General features: G+C 43.1%; 1 protein-coding gene across 1 annotated transcript in view; it reads left to right on the forward strand.

The window, feature by feature from the left end:
• The window catches only part of Tpx2 (TPX2, microtubule nucleation factor), a 47,490-nt gene extending 26,408 nt beyond the window's left edge, over positions 1-21,082 (forward strand). The window contains exons 6-18 of the mRNA XM_005363210.3: positions 641-769; positions 1,624-1,737; positions 3,676-3,797; positions 4,572-4,723; positions 7,949-8,117; positions 9,963-10,101; positions 11,154-11,367; positions 15,236-15,331; positions 16,301-16,477; positions 17,781-17,927; positions 18,705-18,816; positions 19,379-19,566; positions 20,671-21,082. Coding sequence (XP_005363267.1) covers positions 641-769; positions 1,624-1,737; positions 3,676-3,797; positions 4,572-4,723; positions 7,949-8,117; positions 9,963-10,101; positions 11,154-11,367; positions 15,236-15,331; positions 16,301-16,477; positions 17,781-17,927; positions 18,705-18,816; positions 19,379-19,566; positions 20,671-20,778 — 1,867 coding nt within the window. The 3' untranslated portion in view covers positions 20,779-21,082. The remainder of the gene's footprint in view (positions 1-640; positions 770-1,623; positions 1,738-3,675; positions 3,798-4,571; positions 4,724-7,948; positions 8,118-9,962; positions 10,102-11,153; positions 11,368-15,235; positions 15,332-16,300; positions 16,478-17,780; positions 17,928-18,704; positions 18,817-19,378; positions 19,567-20,670) is intronic.
• The last annotated feature ends 1,026 nt before the right edge of the window (positions 21,083-22,108 follow it).

The following is a 22,108-nucleotide window of genomic DNA, read 5'->3' on the forward strand; positions in this document are numbered from 1 at the left end:
TCAGCACTAGGGAGGAAGAGACAGGTGGATGGATCTCTGTGAGTTCGAGACCAGCCTGGTCTACAAGAGCTAGTTCCAGGACAGGCACCAAAGCTACACAGAGAAACCCTGTCTCGAAAAAACAAAAAACAAAACAAAAAAAACAAAAGCCCCCTCAAAAAACCTGGTCTCATTAATTTTTATTTTATTTGAAATGTCAGCTTGTATTTATATTACTATATTATAATTATTAATCTGGTTAGATCTATCACTGCTTTGTTTTCTGGTCACTGTCTTTTGTTGTTGATGTTGTGATCCTATTTCCCTATCTCCCCTGGGAAGTGAACAAGGTCTTGCCAGTCTGCTATATTAGCTTTCCTGAGTGCTGAGATTACAACAGCATGACCCTATTTAGTCTGTTTTGCTGGTGTTTTTAAATGTCAATTTTATTGAGGACTAATTTATAAACCACCAGCAAATTTGAATACCAGAATTTCATGGTTGGAAACAGCAAATTTTCACTAACATTAGGTTACTAGAGAATGGATAATAAATGTTTTATTGGCCTTGCAGTATGACAAACTTCTACTGTCTGAAGAACGTTTGTGTATCTGTAGTAAATATATTCATCATAGGATAAATTGTGTCATTTCCACCATAGGAGATCCCTTAGACTCTCTGCTCAGAAGGATTTGGAGCACAAAGACAAAAAACATGCCCCTGTTGAAATGAAAGCCAAGAGATGCACCACTCCTGCCCATGACCTACCACCTCCCAAAAGAATGAAAATGTAAGTCGCCAAGGCTTTATCGTTGGCCTTGCAGACCTCTGTCCTGTGCGGTAGGTAGGTCTCTCTCCTGAGCAGAGAGTGCTGAGTTATTAAAGTTACCCATGGGTCCATTTACAGTCTGCTGGCTATAGATTGGGAAACTCCTAAGCTGTTCCCTGTGTCCCCTCTGGAGATGCTTGAATCTTAGTTTAGAGGTTTGCCCCAGTGCTCTTCTGTGGCAAAGACTGACCAGAATATATGATGTTCGTGCTTATTATTATTATTTATTTATTTGGGAATGTGTTTCACCACAAGGAATATTCTAAAGTGACTAAATTTTTTGCTTCTCAGACGTCTCTGTGGAAAAGAAGGCTTTGGTTGATTTTTAGCTCTGACATCCTAGCTTTTTCATTCTGCTTGAGCTGTTGCCAGAAAGCAGCTGCTGTGTCTGTGGACAGTACATCCATGTTCAAGAGCGTAGATTGTAAAGGGGGCAGCTGTCACTCACTCAGGAAAGTGAGGCCTTCTCCAGAGACTGTATCTTAAATTTTATCTTAGTTGTTCAGATTGTCACTTGGATCTCCCAGTTGCAGTGGGGGCTGCAAAGTAGGTACAGTGCTTACTTATAGCTGGCTACATTGTTGCTACTTCTGAATTTACTGAGAAACAGATCATAGCTGTCAGGAAGGTTGACTACTGTCTTCTGTCGGTTGACATGATGGCAGATGCCTCACCGACCTCTGTTGGAGCTGTTGCTATGTATGGTCTGACGATGGGACTGAAGAGCCTTGTGCTTCAGTTGTTGTTAGTCCCCCAGATGAGGGTGTGCTTCGGGAAGCTGAAATTTATTTATTTTTATTCATTTTGAACTCAAGGTCTCATAAAAAGAAACCAGAGAAAGAGGAGGAAGGCAGTACTTCCAGAAAAGAGAGAGAAAGTCTCGAGAAAGCCAAGGGCAGACGTACTGTGGCTGCTGTTCCACCTGCAAGGTAAATCTCTTTCCCCAGTGTAAACTTTAGAGTAAGTACAGCACACCTGCTATTTCGGGAACCCCCTGGAAGCTGTCTGTGACCCGCAGGATGCCGAGATGGAAAGCAGATGTTCACAGATGCTGATTTATTTTATTTATTTTTTTAATTTTTATTTATTTATTTATTAAAGATTTCCGTCTCTTCCCCGCCACCACCTCCCATTTCCCTCCCCCTCTCGCAATCAAGTCCCCCTCCCTCATCAGCCCAAAGAGCAATCAGGCTTCCCTGCCCTGTGGGAAGTCCAAGGACCACCCACCTCCATCCAGGTCTAGTAAGGTGAGCATCCAAACTGCCTAGGCTCCCACAAAGCCAGTACGTGCAGTAGGATCAACAACCCATTGCCATTGTTCTTGAGTTCTCAGTAGTCCTCATTGTCCGCTGTGTTCAGCGAGTCCGGTTTTATCCCAGGCCTTTTCAGACCCAGGCCAGCTGGCCTTGGTGCTGGTTTAAACTCACACGGGAAAGCTGGGCTCTGGTGCACGCCCTTAATCTCAGCCCTTGGGAGAGGCAGAGGCAGAGGCTGAGGCAGGCAGATCTTTCAGTTCAAGGCTAGCCTGGTTCACAGAGTGCCAAGAAAATCAGGGCTAAAAAGCAAACAAAACAAAAAACACTCACAGGACAAGATCAGTACAACTTCTTCCCATCTCAGTTGAACAGGCCTCCTTGAGCTTCTTATCCTTGGTTTTACAGTCAGTAATCGACTTGGGGGGAGGGTGTCAGTTTTATTCATTTGCCAAGAGATTATTTCAGTTTTTTTCTGGAAAATTTTGTTCATATTTTAATACAATAGTTCTCAACCTGTGGCTCACAACCGCTTTGACAAACCTCTATCTTCAAAAATATTTATAATGACATTCATAATAGTAGCAAAATCACAGTTATGAAGTAAGAATGAAAATAATTTTGTGATTGGAGTTACCACAACTTGAAGGACTGTCTTAAAGGGTCGCAACATTAGGAAACCACTGGTTTAATAATAGATAATGGTTTTATGGGTGTTGATATTTATTATAAATTTTATTTTGAAATTAAAAAAAAAGATTTGCAGTATCACACCTTTTTGTTGTTTTTGTAGCATAGGCTGACTGTAATTAGATAAGTGGCCAGGGATGACCTTGAACGTCTGCTCTCAGTCTCCACTTCCCTAGTGCGGGTGATGTAGATATCCACCACCTCTCCTGGTGTGTGTGGTACTGGAGATTAAATTTCGCATGTTAGTAAGTGCTCTGACTATAAAGCTATATCCCGAGCCCCTTATCTGCTTCTTTAATTTTACATTGCTTCAGATCTAGTTGATACAATATTTATAGCATCAAATTATTTATTTACTTATTTTTTTTGTTTTTTGAGATGGGGCTTCTCTCTGTAGATCTGGCTGCCCTGAATCTCTCTCTGTAGACCAGGCTGGCCAGGAACACCTAGAGATCTGCTTACCTGTCCCTCCCCAGTGCTGGGATTAAAGCCATATATCACCACTGGCTGGCTTTTTCTTTCCTTCTTACACTGTTGGACCTGGAACTAGCTAGGTTACCTGGGCTGGTTTACAGTTCTCTGGCTTTAACCTCCCAAGTGCTGGAATTCTATTGTGGCTTTTCTGGCTTTTTAGCTTAGTTTTTCATGTGGCACAAAAGCTTATTTTTGGTATAGACAAATACATGAGTCTTTGTTGGTGTCTAGTGTTTTGTGTAGTTTAAGCTTTGTTCTCTGAAAATTTTATAGTGTCTTCATGGAAAGTACCCATCTTCTCTTAATGTTACCTAATTAAGCCTACACTGGTTTCTAGTAGATAGACTTTGGTTTTGATAGATATCATAGGTTGTACCCATCAGCTTTTGCATCCTTTGACTCACTTAACCCTTTTTACCTTTCTTCTCTCTTACTGATTCTTGTTTCTAGGCAGAAGGTTCTCAAAAGCACTGAGGAGCAGGAGCTGGAGAAAAGACTGAAGATGCAGCAGGAGGTGGTGGAGATGCGGAAGAAGAATGAGGAGTTCAAGAAGCTTGCTCTGGCAGGGCCAGGTCTGTTGCGCCTCGCTGGGCCTTAACTAGGAGGGTGCTTCTTGGAATTTTGGTAGCATTTTTTGAGGTCTCTAAAGCAAAAACACCAGTTGGAGTAGCCAGCATAAGACATGTATTTATTTAAAACTGGCTGCATCCCAGGATTTCTTTCTCAACCTGACCACCTACACCAGTGCGTTCTCAGAGCATGCTGTTCTTCTCTTGTGTGTCAGCAAAAGGACTGAGATTCAGGCAGCCTGGCCAGCCTGTCATTTCCTTCTCATCTTAAAGGTGGAAGAGAAAAAAATAGTTCTGTCAAATTCAGTTCCATTTAGAAGGGAAAGTATGACTTTGCATTGTTCTAGCATAGTGGTATTGATGGCATCAAAGCTAGAGATCCCTGCTTACTTTATTGGAAAAGGACTTTGGAGTTCATAGGGTCCCCTATTAAAGATTTTGACTTAAATTTTGCCTTTAAAGTCAGTCGATGGGCTTGGATTCTCAGTAGTATAGAGTGTTTGACTAGAATCTGTGAGGCCCTGGGTTCCACCTCTAGCACCGATTCACAAAGAGGGGTGAGGTCATGACTCTATCAAAGCAATTAGAATGAATATCTTTCTCCAAGCTCTGACTGCATCCCAGTAGCCGACTCTTCTTCCTTACCTAGTTTGCATCTGAGCAAAGGACTTCAAGCCCACTAGAACTCAGCGAACATAAAACCTCGATCCATAGTAACAGAGATGCGGAAAGAGTGTTCTCTGTTCTTAATGCTAACTGTGTTCCTCTGTTCCTCAGTGCAACCTGTGAAGAAATCCGTGAGCCAAGTCACCAAAACAGTTGACTTTCACTTCCTCACAGATGAGCGAATCAAACAACATCCCAAGAACCAGGAAGAGTATAAAGAAATGAATTTCATGTCTGAACTTCGAAAGCATCCTGCATCGCCTGTAAGTTGCCAGGCAACAGCATTCTTATTACTAATTGAGTAGGATTCAGCTGGAGCATTTGTGGTCATTATTTACGATATAGGATGATTGAGGCTTACTTTTGAATCAAGGTAGATACAAATTCCCTGTGAACTGTGACTGTCAGCAAATCACTCCTGGGAAAGCATGCTACCAAGTTGGTGTAAAAATTAAGATGGAATAGGAAGCACATAAAATTATGTGTGGCAAATTTGTAGAGGCTTTCTCCAGCACCTGAAGGCTCAGGTGTAGAAGAGAGTGTGGGAAGTATGACAGACAATGATGACAGCAAATGTGAAGATGGGGCCGTCATTGCTTCTGGTGGTACTCTGCTAATGAGACTGGACACAGCATTCGAGGGCTGCCCAGCCCCAGTTGGATCAGGGAGTTTGCTGTGAGATTGTGTCTCCTAGGAATGTCAGAAGCTACAGTCTCACCCACGTGACTGCCTAAACATGAGCTGAACAAGGACAGCCACAGTAGGCATGCTAACATGGATGAGGGAAAGCTCAGGAGGCCTCAGTCCTATTCAGAGAACTACAGGTAACTAAGGAATGCTGAGAGCTGGAGAAATAGTCTTCCCAGGGAAGAGCACATCCATTGGCTGTACAAAGGGTCAGCCCTGAAACATACATATGAGTTACATTGTACAGACTGTCTTAGCTAGGGTGACTGGTGGTGTGATAGAACACCGTGACCACAGAAATCTTGGGAGGAAAGGGATTATTTGGCTTATACTTCCGCAGCACTCTTCATCACTGAAGGAAGTCAGGACAGGAACTCACACGGGGCAGGATTCTGGAGGCAGGAGCTGATTTGGAGACCATGGAGGAGTGCTGCTTACTGGCTTTCTCCCCATGGCTTGCTTAGCCTGTTTTTTGTTGTTGTTTTTTTTTATATGACACCACTCACAGTGGTCTGGGCCCTCCACATCAATCATTAAGATAAAAACAGCTAGATCAAAAAAAAAAAACAAAAAAAAACAAAAAAAAACAGCTAGATCTTATGGAGGCATTTTCTTAATTCAGATTCCCTCCTTTTAGATAATTCTAGCTTGTGTCAAGTTGACATAAGACTAGTCAGAACACAGACTGAGCAGGTTATATATAGGAATATATATATGTATGTATGTAACAAAAATTAATAAAAAAGAGTCCATAAATCTGAAATTGGGGTGGTGATGATATGGGAGACTTTGGAGGAAGGAAAGAAAAGGGGAAAACGATGTAATTATAATGTCAGAAATAAAAGACATAAACCTAGGGTCATGTGAGCATAGTTGACACCTAGTTTAGCCTGCAGGACAAATTTGCTAATTGATAAAGGAGATTGGGGTAGAACCAGGGGTTAGTTATTTGCATAAAGGTTTTAGGACCTGTTCTTTCAAAAAATAAACATCAAATCTGAAGGAAAAAAAATCTTTAAAAAAGTTTGTTGCTACAGTGTTGAGTTCAAGATCTAACAGAGTCCATGTGAAAACTGAAGTTGGAGCAGACCTCATTGTTTTCAGTTTAATTATTATTATTATTATTATTATTTTTGTGGTGATGGTGGTTGGGTTTGGAGGCAAAGTTTCTCTTTGTAGCCCTGGCTTTCTTGGAACTTGTTCTGTAGACCAGACTGTCTTTGAACTTGTAGAGATCCTCCTGCCTCTGCCTCCCCAAGTGCTAGGATTAAAGGAATTCATGACCACTCTTCTGCTCCTTTTTTTTTTTTTTTAATTTTCAAAAGAGTAATAGGCACTCTTAACTGTGGAACCACTCTCCAGCCAGCTGTTTGATTTTTTTTTTAAACAACAGAGTGTATTTTGTTCAGGCTTGCCTCAAACTCACTGTGTGGCTGAGGATGATTCCTGACCCTCCTGCCTTCCCCTCCCCAATAACGGGATGCTGGGTGTATACCACCCTCCTGACTTCAGGCAAAGTTTTATTTTTAAATACTTTTATTATTTCTTTTTCTTTATGTATATACCTGTGTGTCTTGTGAGTGCATGTCACGTATGTGTGGGTAATAGCGGAGTTTAGAAGAGGAAGTGGGATCACTGCCTGACAGCTGGAATTAGATGGTTGTCTGAGCTACCTGATGTGCACGCTGGGAATTGAACTCTAGGTTCTCTGGAGGAACAGTAGGTGTTCTTAACCACTGAGCCACCTCTCCAGCCTCCCCTATTTATTTATTTAATGTGTGCATGTGTTTTGTCTGCATGAATGTCTATACATCATATGTATGACTGGTGCCAAAATGTGTCTAGTTTTGTTTTTTGTTTTTTTGTGTTTTTTTGGTTTTTCGAGACAGGGTTTCTCTGTAGCTTTGGTGCCTATCCCGGAACTAGCTCTTGTAGACCAGGCTGACCTCGAACTTCCAAAGATCTGCCTGCCTCTGCCTGCCTCCCGAGTGCTGAGATTAAAGGCGTGCGCCACCACTGCCCGGCCTTGTGTCTAGTTTTATTAGCAGAGCACCACCAGAAGCAATGATGATCCTAAATCAACATTCTGCAGGTAGCGAGCTGCTCACATTTATAGTCATCTTTGTCTTTTATTTGAGATGAGATCATACTCTGTCGCTGCTCAAGTCAGCCTTAAGAATTTGTCATCGCTGCCTCATTAGAAATGTGCCCTTGAGTTTTGCTTCCATTCACAATTAATGATTGAGCCAGGCCTAGTGGTGCATGGCTTTAACCCCAGCACTGGAAAGGCAGATGGGTGAATCTCTCTTGAGTTAAAGGCCACCTGGTCTACATAGTGAGTTCCAGACCAGCCAAGGCTACGCAGAGAGACCCGACCAAAAACCTCACTAAAAATAGATGAGAAGTTAATGCTCCACAGTGGGTAGACTTTTGTGTCAATCAGTTTGAGGGTCTATGTGGAGAGAGCTAAGTTAGGCCTCTGCCTGACCTGATGCAGACCCAGCAGCCCATGCCATTTTCGTATGAGTGATTTTATCTTTCATTTCCCTTTCCCTTTGAATTCCAAGAAAACTTGTTCTTGATTGGTTCAAAGCATTATATACTTGGGGAAAACTGCATATGTACTATTATAGCAAAACAATTTGCTAAGTGCTAGATTTTTCAAAAGAAGAAACATGATTGCACAGACTGATGTAACCCTTGCTGAAGGACTCGTATGTGTAAGGCTCCTAGCTCCACAGCTGGGCTAAGTATGTGGCTGTGATCTCATTTAATTTGCTCAACCGCTCTTCCCTTCACAGGCCCGAGTGACTAAAGGATGCACCATTGTTAAGCCCTTCAATCTGTCCAAAGGAAAGAAAAGAACATTTGACGAAGCAGTTTCTACCTATGTGCCCATTGCACAGCAGGTCGAAGCCTTCCACAAACGAACCCCTAGTAGATACCACCTGAGGAATAAGAAGGACGAGAGTAAGTTTCCTCCCCGGACCTTGCTGGCTGGGGCTGCTTCGCCAGTCTCAGCACGGCAGCTGTGGTTGTTTAGAGGGATAGTCGGAGAGCACGGGGAACGGGCGCAAATGCTGATGCGTTTGTCCCGGCTTGGTGGTGGACAGATGAAAGGCTTTTATTTGTTTCTGTCTTTATGAAAGAAATTTCTACAAGAAGATAAAGTCTACAAATTGAAAATAGTTGCTGGGTATGGCACACGCCATTAGTGCCAGCACTTGGGAGGCAGAGGTAGGCTGATCTTTGTGAGTTCAAGGCCAGCCTGGTCTACAAAGTGAGTTCCAGGACAGCCAGGGTTGCTGCTATACAGAAAAGCCCTGTCTTGAGAAAAGAAAAAAAGAAAAAAGTACTGTAAAATAACTTACCAGGAGATGTGGCTAAGGGGGTTGGTGGTGTATGCTTCTAATCTGAGCATTTGGGAGGTGGGGGCTCAAGGTCAACTTGGTCTAAATAGTGATTTCAAGGCTAGCGTGGACGACAAAGAACCCAGACTCAAAAACAAATATGGCTAATATTTTGGGTAAAACAGGGTGCGCTTTTAAGCTCTCTGTAAATTTTCTCTTCCTATTAGGCATTGCTTAGCACTTTGTTGTAGGTGACCACGTGAGTTACTTACTTTAAATGCAGTATTTCTCTGTTTTCCTTTTCAGTGCTGGGGATTCAGCCTAAGGACTTGTGTATGCTGGTCAATCACTCTACCGATGTATTACATTCTCAACCCTAACTACAGTGTTCCTTAAGATTGCTACTATATCCTGACATTTTATATTATGAAAATAATGACTTTATTTAATCTTTATGGAACTAAGTTTTCTTCTAATCACACCTTCATAGTCAGATTCTGTTTCCACAGACTCCAGTAAATGAGTCAGATAATAATTTTTCTCACCTTTATATAAGGTCTAGATTGAAAATTGTCAGGCTTGTTAATGCTCTGTGAGCATTGTTAAGGTTCTAAATCAACCGTTCTCAACCTGTGGCTCATAACCTCTTTGGGGGTCAAATGACCCTTTCACAGAGATCACCTAAGACTGTCGGAAAGCAAAGATATTTGCTTAACGGCTAATAACAGTAGCAAAATTACAGTTATGCGGTAGCTACAAAAATAATTTTATAGTTGGGGCTCTCCAACATGAGGAACTATATTAAAGGGTTGCAGCATTAGGAGGGTTGAGAACCACGGCTCTAAATACTGATGTGTTGGGATAGTTGCTCTTGCTCTTTCTGTTTGTCTCTAACTTTCCCCAGTTACTATCTGACTTCTTTGCCTCCCTGCTTGGTGTAGCTATAGTGAGGTCGGTTTGAAGTTGAAATGTAGCCTAGGTTAGGCATCAAGTATTGATTCTCCTGCCTCAGCTTCCTAATTGCTGGGATTACAGGCATGTACTATCATGCCTGGCTTTACCATTGACTTGCTATAAGTGATACGGATGTTTGTTGTGAAATTCATAAAGTTGGGAATTTCTCATTGGTTTGTAAAGGTCTGAAAACTGTAATAAAACATTGTTGTTTTTTTTTTTCACCACTATACAAACGAGGAGTAATAAAACATTGTTAACAACAAGCAAAGTAGATTGTTGTCAGTCGAAAGGCCTATGCAATGGCAGAGACCTCCATCGGCATAGTTAAGTTTTCAGTGCAAAGATGGCAGAAGAATTTACCCTTCGATAAGAAGGGAGGGAACATTTGTGGGTTGAGCACACAAAGCCAGGCGCTCTGCTTTGTCCATTTTCTGTCTGGTTGGGTCAGCATTTACAGGTCAATTGGATTTTGGAGAACTAAGCAAATGTCTTTGATTTTGCTTTACAGACTTGTTACCCTCCAGATCTGTGACCAAGATCTCAAGAGACCCCCAGACTCCCATACTGCAAACTAAATACCGTGCGAGAGTTGTGACCTGCAAAAGTGCAGCAGAACAGGAAGCTGAGGAGCTTGAGAAGCTGCAGCAGTGAGTCCTGCTGGCATGTCTGAGGAAGGCTAGCAAAGCCTGCCTGTTTGCTTTCGGCCCTATGGGGGCAGCAGTTGCTGTTTTCCTTCTTATGGTGGCTCTGTAGACTGTGCTCCTGTCACTGTGACTGAGGTGGGAATGTGGAGGTGCCCTGGAGCACAATCTGGTAAAAGTCCAAAGCCGAAGTGCAAGTAGCAGAACTTAGTTTTGGATTCCTAGTCTGGGTAGACCTTACCTCTTCCTGGCTGTCAAAGGATTTTTATAGCTCTCCTCTTAGAAAAGGCTGGAACTTGTCTGCCTAGATCTTTCCTGATCATTATGGTGTTGGGGTGAACCCAGGGCCTTTGTGCACGTAAGACAAACACTACTGTTGAGCTACGTTCCAGTCCTTCTTAACTTTCAAGTCGAGCTCACTAAGTTGCTTGGGCTGGCTTTGTAGCACAGGTATGTCTAATTGTCCAATTCTCTTGCCTCGGCTTGAATTGCTTGGATTGCAGACCAGCCTTGCTTGCCCCTACTTTTTTTTTTTTTTTAAGACAAGGGTTTTATGTATTCCTAGCTGACCTCAAAGTTGCTATTAGCCAAGGATGCCTTTGATTTTTTTTTAATTTAATTTTATATTTATGGGAGTTTTGCCTTCATGTATTGTCTGCAGTACTGGCATGCTTGGTGCCTAGTGAAAGAGTATATCATCTCCTCTGGAACTGGAGATGGTTAGAGATGGTTGTTCTCTGTTGGGAACTGAGGCTTTTTGGAGTAGCAGCCAGTGCTTTTAACCCCTGAGCCAGCTAGCTCACCAGCCCTAAACTTGAGTTTCTGGTCCCCTATCTCCTGAATGCTAGGATTACAGGTGCTTGCCATCATGGAGTCCCAAGCCTCCATATTCCCACCTGCCTTGTTTAGTCTTCTCAGGAGGTGAAGAGAAGATGGAGAGGAGAGATTTTGCTGTACATGGTGGATCATCTTATTGCTTATTTATAGGTTTTGTTCTACTTTGTGTAGTTTAATTTAAAAAGCCTTTTTTGTTTATTATTTAAATTCCCTCCTTACAGATACAAATTCAAAGCTCGGGAACTTGATCCCAGAATTTTTGAAAGTGGCCCTGTCTTGCCCAAGATACCTGTTAAACCTCCCACCCAGCCTGTTGGTTTTGATTTGGAAATTGAGAAACGAATTCAGGAGAGAGAATCAAAGAAAAAATCAGAGGATGAACACTTTGAGTTTCATTCCAGACCGTGCCCAACTAAGATCCTGGAGGATGTTGTGGTAAGAATACTTGAGGTGCAGGCAGAAGTGTTTTGCACATGACTAAAGATCCGCCTACTCACAAATTTCATGTTGGTACGTGAGTGGGGCGTCATTGTATCAGTCTGGAGAATGACAAAAAGATCCAGCAAGATTGGATTTTGGTCTTAAAACGTCAAGTCTAGTAAGAGGCAACGAGTGGGTAAATAATAGAGACTCAAAAAAATTTATAGACTCATAGGTGGATGTGTTCTGAAAAGAGATGTAACTTTTCTGGGGTTTGGGTTTTTTTGTTTGACTTTTCAAGACAGGGTTTCTCTGTGTAGCCCTCACTGTCAAGGAACTCACTTTGTAGGCCAGGCTGACCTTAAACTCACTGGAGACCCATCTGCCTCTGCCTCCAAGTGCTGAGTAAGGTGTTCACCACCATGCCCGGGCAAGAGATGTAGTTAATGGGCTGCAGAACTTGAGAAGAGGGAGAGAAACTTCAGAGAGTGCTCTGTAGAGGGCCAAGCTTTGGTGACACATAGTAGAGGTGACATCCTTGTGCTGGCTGTGATGCTGACACATGTCCCCTTTTGTATGGCGTCCTCCCTCAGGATTGGCAAGGTTGGTTTCTGAACCTTGCATAGATAACCAGGATCTGTAAAAGCTCAAGTTGATAAAGTATAAACTAACACACAATGCACTGGTGAAATAATTATTCTTTCCTTTGAGGTGGGGTCTTGCTTTGTAGCTCAGTCTTGTCTTAAACTTCTAGGATGCAGAGATGTCCTTGTATCTACCTCCTGGTATCCAGTACTGCAAATTTCATGCCATTGTGCGACTTGCTGTGTGTTGCCTTGCAACCTCAAGTTATACTTACAAGGCTTTATAAAAACCATGATCATACCTAGGAATAATCATCATTCCCTCTTTAACTGAAAGCCCCGTGAGAGACATTATAAGCTGATGTATACCAGTTCCTATCTATAATCTGTGCTAGACACTGGGAGCTCAAAGGGGGAATAAGACAGGCATTTGTCCTTAAAGCTGGCAGAGCCTGGTAGAATAGAGTGCATGCTCTCATCCCCACATCTCCTGTAGGTGCTCTGTGGAAGTGTACAGCTCTTTGGGGGAGAGGTTTCTCCTCTACAAGTATTACAGCTCTGAGAGGGGTTTCCTGGCTGTGGGGAGCCAAGGAATACCACAAGTCACACTGCACAACAAACCTCACACAAGAGATTTATTGGGTCACTGCCTCTGCTCAGTTGAGAAGCAGCAAAGAACTGAGGAGGAGATAGGCTTATATAGGGTTTCTTGGGGGAGGAGCTTTCCAGGGTAGAGCTTTCTAGGGTGGGGATTGGTGGAATTTCAAAGCAAGCGTAGGGATTGGTGGATTTTCAAGCCAGGAAGAGAATTTGGATCACTAACCCTACACCAAAGGTTCTCAACCTGTGGGTCACGACCCATTTGCTAGGGATTGCTTAAGACCATAAAAGAACACAGATATTTACATTATGATTCATAACAGTAGCAAAACTACAGTTTAGAAGTAACAGTAGGAAATAATTTTATGGTTGCTGTCACCACAACATGAGAAACTGTATTGAAGGGTCACGGCATCAGGAGAGTTGAGGACCACTGCCCTACACTGTAGAGGAGGCAGACAGATGCAAATGGCGACATTCCTGGGCCTCAAGGAATTTGAAATTGAAATGTAAAAATAACAAAAAGGAAACTTAGCTGGGCGGTGGTGGCACACGCCTTTAATCCCAGCACTCGGGGAGGCAGAGGCAGGTGGATCTCTGTGAGTTCGAGGCCAGCCTGGACTACTAGAGCTAGTTCCAGGACAGGTTTTCTTGTTTTGTTTTCTGAGATGGGGTTCTCTGTGTAACAAGCCCTGACTGTCCTGGAACTGTCTTTGTAGACCAGGCTGATCCCGAACTCAAAGAGATCTGCCTGCCTCTGCTGCTGGGATTAAAGGTGTGAGCACCATCGCCTGGCTTTTTCTTTGTGTCTAATAGAGGCCCTCATTGGCTTTGACTAACTTTTTTCTTTCCTTTTTATTTATTTTTTTTGGGGGGGGGGGCACTCATGTAGCCCTGGCTAGCCTGAAACTGGCTTGGTGGTTAGTCCAAGCTGGCTTTGAATTCACAGAGATAAGTCTGGGATTGAAGTTGTACACCACTATTCCTGGCTAACCATAACTTTTTTGTGTTTATTTGGGAGTTCCAAGAATGGAACTCTCTGATCACCATTCTCGGCAGCAAACACTTGTACCCCCTGAACCATCTCACTGGTTCCCCAAAGATTTCTTTCTTTTTTCTTAAAAGGTTTGTTTTATTTATATGGAGGTCAAAGGGGGGGGGTGTATGATTCATGGGAGTTACAGGTATTTGTAAACAACTGATACGCATGCTGGACTCCAGATCATTCCTTACAGAACACCTTTTCCTTTCTGAAATTATGAGGATCAATTGCTCTGCGAGCTGTCTGTGTGGCTGCTGCTTAGGGGTTTCATTGCTTCTCTTTATACTGTAAGCAGACCACTCTTACTGTATCCCCGGGTTGGAAGCAGAGAAAGGTAAAAAAAAAATGAAAGGGGAGGGGGTCTTTCCAAACTAAATGAGTCCTTAGATATTGAACTGCTTTGCTTTGTGAGAATTTCTGGCCTGGGAAGCTGTTGATGTGCTCTCCCTCGTGCAGGTGGGAAGCAGAGCTGGGCTAGAGCAGAACCCTGGCTTCTAGGCTTTCTTCCCTTGTCACAGTCCTAGTGCAGCTCACCACGCAGTGGTGCTGTCTGTCCATCTGTGCTGGGTGTAGCCGAACGTCAGATTTGTTGTAGTAAGAATTGTAACTTCAGCTCCAGGGGACCTGAAACCCAAGGCAAAACACTTAATACAGATTTTTAAAACATGTGAAAGCATATTAATGACAAAGTCTGCGGACTGAATTTCCTGTGAAGATAGAAGTCTTCAGAAAACAGAAAATCTGGGGCTTTCTAGAAAGATGATTCAGCAGTTATGAGCATTCATGACTCTTGGAGGAGCTGGGTTGATTTCCAGTACTCATAAGGTTGTGGTGTACTGCTATCCATCACTCCAGTCCAAGGTACCCAATGCCCTCTTGACCTCTCTGATACCAGGCATCACATGGTGCACATATATACATACTTGCAGCCAAATACTCATACACATAAAATAAAAATAAATAGGTACAATAAACTTTTGCATGTACAATCAACTGTAATTAATGGGTTCTGCATCTGTGAATTCAACTAACCATGGATGGAAAAATATTTAGAAAAAAAATACATTTGTACTGATCATGTACAAACTTCTTTCCTTGGCTAATATTCCCTACATTGTATGATATAATAAATTCACATAATATGATATAATAAATATGCTAGAATAAATATATTTAACACATTTTCATCGTGTTAGGTATTATGAGTAATACAATAATGACATAAACTATATGAGAAGATGTACATCAGTTAATGCAAATACTGCACCATTTTGTATACGGGATTTACACATGATCAGTTTGGTTTCCGTGAGTGAGGCTCCTGGAGGTCCTGACAGTGCTCACAGTGGAGGCCTCTGCTGTCTCAGCACATGAACATTTGAAGGCATTTAATTTCCCTTTTTTGGTTGTGTGTGTGTGTGTGTGTGTGTGTGATGTTTGTATGAGAGTGTTAGTCCTTGAACACTCATGTAGAGATCAGGATAGTTTTGGGAGTTGGTTCTCTCCACCATGGGTTAAGGGATCAAATGCAGGTCAGGCTTGTTGGCACGTGTCTGCTCATCTGGGTTTTATTTTCTCAGCCTGGGTTCTAGTATTTCATGTTGTGTACTGGAAATATTGTTCTGGAATATTTAATTGAACTGTGTGCTCCTCCTAGGGTGTTCCTGAAAAGAAGGTAATTCCAGCCACTGTCCCCAAGTCACCAGTTTTTGCATTGAAGAACAGAATTCGATTGCCCCCCAGAGAAGATGAGGTGATTGCTTGGGAGGAGGATGTTTCCTTTTTTTCTGCATCATCAATTTGAGTTTTTACAATTAATGGGGCCCAAAGGCAATCAGCTCTAGTCTGTAAGAATGATATAAATGTTTGACCATCTGTTTTGCTCCTCTGAGAGCGACTGGTAAGGTGTGACTCTCGACTTTGAGCGATAACGGGTTGCAGTCTGTGAAAACAGCAGGGAAGTTAAGCACTAGAGGCTTGTCCATTCCTCTAGCATTGGTCGTGCTGGCTTTGTAACATGGTCAAGAGTTCCCTGAATTATTGTCACTGCTCAGAGAGGGACTTTTAAAAAAGCAATTACATTGTATTGTCCTTGATACACAAGGGTCACAAAGGTGTCTGAAAGTGGTGATTCATGGAACTATAAAATGTTAATTGTCATTGATCATGCTGGCTTCTTATTACATCTCCTATTTTATCTATATATATCCAGAGTTAGGGTAATTTTATAGCAAACCTCAGCATAAACCTTTTTATAGGTTCAGTGGAAACTAAAATACACGGTAATCTTATGTTACTAGCTTGAACCCAAACAACTAACTTGGTCCTATTCTGGGTTTGGCAACCATTAATTCCAGTCACATGTTTTAGTGGAGTCTAGAGTCTGAGTCAGAGTCTAAGGTGGAAGTATGCTTGCCTAGTACTTTCTTCTGCTCCTCATTTTGCCTGTTGGGTCTCATTAGTTATTCCAGCATCCCTGTGAGGAACTTGATTTTTAGAGTAACTGTGTTGTTGTTTACCGAATGTTTTTACGTTGCAATGACCTGTGGTGTGGCAGCTGAGTTGGCATTGTCCATCTTTGATAGAAAAGGAAGCTAGGTTTCTGTAGTCACATCTCAGGCTGAGTGACTTAATCTCATACAGTCTTCTGAGTTCCCATTCTGAGGTGGGTGGACAGGGAGTCTTGAGGAGTCTTGTTTCTAAACTGTAGTTTCTCTCTCAGGAAGAGGATAAACCAGTTGTGATACGAGCTCAACCTGTGCCACATTATGGGGTGCCGTACAAGCCCCACATCCCAGAGGCCAGAAACGTGGAGGTGTGCCCTTTCTCCTTTGATACCCGGGACAAAGAGCGCCAGTTGCAGAAGGAGAAGAAAATAAAAGAAATGCAGAAAGGAGAGGTAGGTATTTTATTTTGCAAAATACTATTCTTTGATCTCTTAAAGGGAAGCTTTCCCCCCCCCCTCTGCTTTTTTTTTTTTTTTAAGGCAGTGTCATGCTGTGTAGACCAGACTGGCTTTGAATCTGTGTTTGTCCTGCCTCTGCCTCCTAAGTACTGGGATTATAGGGATGTATCACCACACCTCACTTAGGGAACTTTGTTTTTGGTTTTTGATACAGGGTTTCTCTGTGTGGCTTTGGAGCCTGTCCTGGCACTTGTTCTGTAGAACAGGCTGGCCTCATACTTACAGAGATAGGTCTGCCTCTGCCTCCCGAGTGCAGAGATTAAAGGTGTGCGCCAACACTGCTTGGCATTCAGGGAACTTTTACTAAATATATGAAAATATAGTTTCTAATAAAAAGTATGTGTATGCCTTTTATATGAAATTACTATAAAAACCATTGCTTTCCACTGATGCTTGCAAGACCCCTTTGGAAATCTGTTTTGGGCAAGTAACTTAAGTAATCTGCCTGGCACAAGAAGGCTAGTTTTGGAAGGATTAGGAGGAAAACCTAGGTTTTCTTTGGGGTAGAGAAAGGTCAATTGCTTTTCTGCTAGACCATGTGGCTTTGAGAACTGACTTAGCTTCCTGTCTTTCAGGTTCGTGCACATACTTAGGAACAAATATTGCTTTCTATCTGTCTCAGTTTGCTTTCTATTGCCATGATAAAATACCGCACTTGGGAAGAAGGTTCTTTTTTTTGCTTTTTTCAAGACAGGGTTTCTCTGTGGTTTTGGAGCCTGTCCTGGAACTAGCTCTTGTAGACCAGGCTGGTCTCGAACTGACAAGAGATACGCCTGCCTCTGCCTCCCAAGTGCTGGGATTAAAGGCGTGCGCCACCACCGCCCGGCGGGAAGAAGGTTCTTGATTGGCCATGTTTTCTCAGTTGAATTTTCCCCTTTTCAGATAACCCTGACTGTGTCAAGCTGGCAAAATGCTCACCAGCATACTTGCTAATAGGCTTTTTTTTGGTTCTGTTTGACTTTTGAGATAATTGTCTCACTATGTAGTCTAGGCAGATGCGTTGATCTCCTAACCCTGCTTCATCAGCTCCCAGAGGTCTGGGCATATAGGTGTGCATTGCCAAGTCTGGCAAGAGTTCCTTGTAAGTTTTTGTGTTTATCTATTTTATTCAGAGATTTGAAGGTGGGAAGGTACCGAAGTCGTCAACAGAATCAGATGTCCTCTGTGGGATAAGTTTTCCTGACTTCCCCATTGATCGAAGATCCTTATGTTACTCTTCTGTTTGCTTTTCCATTAGGTGCCCAAGTTCAAGGCACTTCCTCTGCCCGATTTTGACACCATTAATTTGCCAGAGAAAAAGGTAAAGAATGTGACTCAAGCTGAGCCTTTCTTGCTGGAGACAGACAAGAGAGGCGCCTATAAGACGGAGCTGTGGAAGCACCAGGTAGGAATAGGGAGCAGCTGGAATGTTGTTGGTTGATGGGTGTGTAGTGAGTGGGCGGGACTAGAGGTTGGACAGGTAGATCCACTATCTCTTGAAATCGTCTGGGATGAGAGATTTGATTACTTTAATATATTCTGTGTAAACCAGGAGTCACATTGGTTTTTCTGTAAAAGGTCAGGTAACGTTTATTTTAAGTTTAATAGGTTACTTACTACTTTTGTCAAATAATTTCTTTCCCCATTTGCCCCATATGTATATTTGAACATGTAAATACTATTCTTAGTTCTAGTTGCATTTGGCCAGAAGGCTGAATTTTGCTTCTGCGTTAGCAGTCACCTGGTGGTGCAGGACTCCTTAGTCAAGAGTTTCTGTAACTTCTTTTTCATCTGTTTCCTTAAGTTGGTGCTTTGGTAAAAAATCATGCTGAGAGAATTGGTTCTCAATAAGACAGGCTGTTTTCTCAGCATGGTATGTGATATAACTGATCTTTATATATTATAATAGGCGATTAAAGGCATGATTGATTGATTGCTTATAGGCTGGTATAATTGTCATCTAATCTTGCTACTATCACTATATTCTCTTTCTCTCCGCAAAACAAAAACTGACCCTGATTTAATTGAGCCTCTGGGTCTGACCACTCACTCACAGGAAATAAGGGGTAGGAAGTGCTAGCTTTTTAACAGCCAGCCCAGAACCTCCCGAACATGTGCTGCTGCTGCTGCAGTCGTCAGGAGCCACTGTATGCTGCTGTCTCACAGGCTTTCCTTTTAACAGCTGGAGGAAGAGCAGAAGCAGCAGAAGGAAGCAGCTTGCTTCAAGGCTCGTCCAAACACCGTCATCTTCCAAGAGCCCTTTGTTCCCAAGAAGGAGAAGAAATCAGTTGCTGGTAGTATTTTATGTGCTACCGGGGGCTGGGCCAGAATGGGTTTCTAGGACTTGCTATGCCAACAAGAACTCTTCCCTGAGAGGATGGCAGCTTTCTTCCCTCAGACCCGACCTTTTGCTCTTGTTGGACCTAGTAGCACCCTTAAGGTGTCGTGTATTGGGGCAACTGTGGTAGAACAGGAGTCGTGGGAGTCACAGCTGGCCTTTCAGTGATAGTCACAGGCTAGTCATACCCAGGAAGAGAGCCAGTGGATGAGGGAAGGGTGTGGAGATTTCTTAGCTGTGGGCAACATGGCAGGAAGTTGGGATTCTTCTACTTAGCACACAGGGTTGAGCAAGCTACTTCACCTCTCTGGGTCTTGCTTTTGTCTCATTTACACTAAATTATTTCGGTAAGCCTTCCCAGCTACTCAGCATTGCAAGTCTGTAATGTGACTTTACTCCACGCTTCTTCCTCAGTGGCCTTTGGGTGCTAGCCAAGTCTCTCCACTTGGCCTAGTCCTGGGGGACTAGGTTTATGAAGTACTGCATTGCATCAATGTTGTCTCTGTTTCTGTACTCAGAGAACCCTTCCGGTTCTCTAGTTCAGGAACCCTTTCAACTGGCCACCGAGAGGAGAGCCAAGGAGCGGCAGGAGCTGGAGAAGAGGACGGCTGAAATGGAAGCCTGGAAGATGCAGCAGTTGGAGGAGGTCAGGCAACAGGAAGAGCAGCAGCAAAAGGAGGAGCTGGCCAGGCTACGGAGAGAACTGGTAATCGACTGGGCAGCGTGTGCACTGCCAAACCCTGGCTCGTCTCTGTTGTGTTTTCTGGTGGAGCTGGGGCAAGCTATTCCACATCCACCTGACAGCCGAGTGAGGGGAACAGTACCATCTCTCCCACGTACACCCCGAAAATCAGCCTCTACTTTGTCATATTATTTCTTCCCTTTTTTTTTTTCTTTTTCAGCTATCTGCCTGGTACCTGAGTTTGTTCCCAGTATAAATCTGTCTCTATAGCAATTCTCGGTGTAGGTCCTTGTAGCATCCTAAGCACAAGTAGTCACTGCTGCTTGTTGCTGCATTAAACTGGCTAACTCTGAGATTGATCTTACACTCTTCATGAGTGGCTGACACCTCTCACTCCAGCAGCCTTCTTGATTATTGCTCTTCTGCCTTTAGGTTTGAACTGATTTTGTTGAATACTAAAAGTCAATCAAATAAGCTTAAAACTTTACTCTGGTGATTTTTTTTTTAATTTTTTTTATTTTTAGATATGAGTGTTTTGACTACATACTTCTGTGTACCACTTACATTGGAGTACCCACGGAAGCTAGAAAAGGGGCATTAGGTCTCCTTTTTAAAAATATTACATATTTTTTTTTAATTTTAAGATTTATTAATTTATGCATATAAATGTTTTGCTTGCATGTATGCATATCCACCCTGTGTGTGCTTTGTTGGTGTCCTCTGAGGTCAGAGGAGGGTGACAGATACCCTGGGATTAGAGTTACAGATGGTTGTAGGTGCTGGGAATTGAACCTAGGTCCTCTGGAAGAGCAATCAATGCACTCACTTAATCCCCGAGCCATTGCTCTAGGCTCTGGCACAATTTTTTACCTTGTGACTTTGTCTGCCATGGTTGAGAAAGGCTCTATTACTCTCCCTAGTAAGCTACACTGAGGATGAGTTTGACATTCTTAGTGAGGGACCCAGTAAGTGACAGTAGAAACCTGTTAGGACACCCTACTTCTCCATTTGATATTTGTAATTGTGCCCTGTCAAGCTTTCCAACCGGGTTCCTCTAAAAGACAAAGCAAGCGACTGCGTAGTTCTGCAGCATCCTTCTCACTGGAGTTTTGCTCTCCTCCTCCTCAGGTGCACAAGGCGAATCCGATCCGCAAGTACACAGCCGTGGAGGTGAAGTCCAGCGAGCTGCCGCTGACTGTGCCCGTGTCTCCTAAGTTCTCCACCCGATTCCAGTAGACGCTCTGTGCATCACACCGGGCATAGAGACAGCCTTTTCTCAGGCCACCCCTGCATGGCAGTGGACCTGACAACTATGGATGCCTGTTTTCTTGAGGATCATTATAAACAATTTTGAGCTAATGAGACACAGCTCATTTAGGCTTTAACCAGACTTCTTGTAGCTGTCTTCCAACATCAATTGCTCCTTTACCATTGGGCTTAGCTCTGACTAGAATTTCAAGCGCTTACTTTAGCACAGGCTAATCATTTCTCTCCTAATCTCCCTCCACCCTTCTTTTCTATGTATATTTTAAGCACAAAATAAAGGACATTAAATCCTGGGCTATGGTTTCCGTTACAGTATGAATGAGAAGCAGCCAATCTGTCAGATTCATTCACTGTTCAGATTGAGTCTGTGGTTAAGGATCCCTGTGCTCTGAGGCAGGGGCCATCCTTAATGGCACCAAGGAAGACAACAGCGTGGATTCACGGAACCTTCATCCAGAGCTGCTGCTGAAGCACGTTCTTTACTGTTGGTGCAGCCTGCATTTTCAAACCTGACTTGGAATAACATTTTTTTTTAAAGGTCACAGGGATATATTCTGCTCACTGTTTTCCAGGAATGCTGTCCATCCTCCTGACGGGGATAACAAGGTGATGTAGTTCAGTCTGTGGCAGGGTGACCAGAAGGCACCACTCGGGCTGGAAGTTAAGACATGTCTGTAAGCTCCACGGGCCTGTCCCCTGTTGGCTTACATTCCCCTGGTGGATCTCACAGGACAGAGGTTCTACAGCCTCCCAAAGCAGTACCAGGCTAGGAACCAAGAAACAAACCAGCCTATGGGGGTGTTTTACATCCAAACCATAGCACTTCACCTGTGGCCCAGTGCAAACGCGCATATTTCAGCTTCAGAAGTTCCCATTGTCTCTTTTTCCTTCCTTCCTGAGATCTGTTGATTATATTTGGTGTGGCTGTTTTACCTATGTGTATGTACGTGGAATTCTTGTATACTTGTACCAGTAGGTGTTTGAGGAGTCCAGATGCCCTGGGACTGGAGTTACAGATAATCACCATGTGGGGTTCGGAAGCTAATTCCAAGTCCACTGCAAAAGATGTTCATTTTGTGGCCAGGACAGTTCTCAGCATCGTATATTACATTGAGCCTATTTTTATATTCTTTTTGTTGTGGTTGTTGTTCATGCAGTGACTACCTTTTAAATTTATTTTACACAAGCCTTTGTAACTTTAGTCAGAGGTTCTGTCACAGAACCAGGATTTTCTGTAGTGCGATGTGCGATCTTGGTCCTCCCGACGGCCCACAAAGCAGTACGGAGAGCACCTCCTTTA

Source organism: Microtus ochrogaster, linkage group LG8, assembly GCF_000317375.1.
Source record: "Microtus ochrogaster isolate Prairie Vole_2 linkage group LG8, MicOch1.0, whole genome shotgun sequence".
Lineage (NCBI taxonomy): Eukaryota > Metazoa > Chordata > Mammalia > Rodentia > Cricetidae > Microtus > Microtus ochrogaster.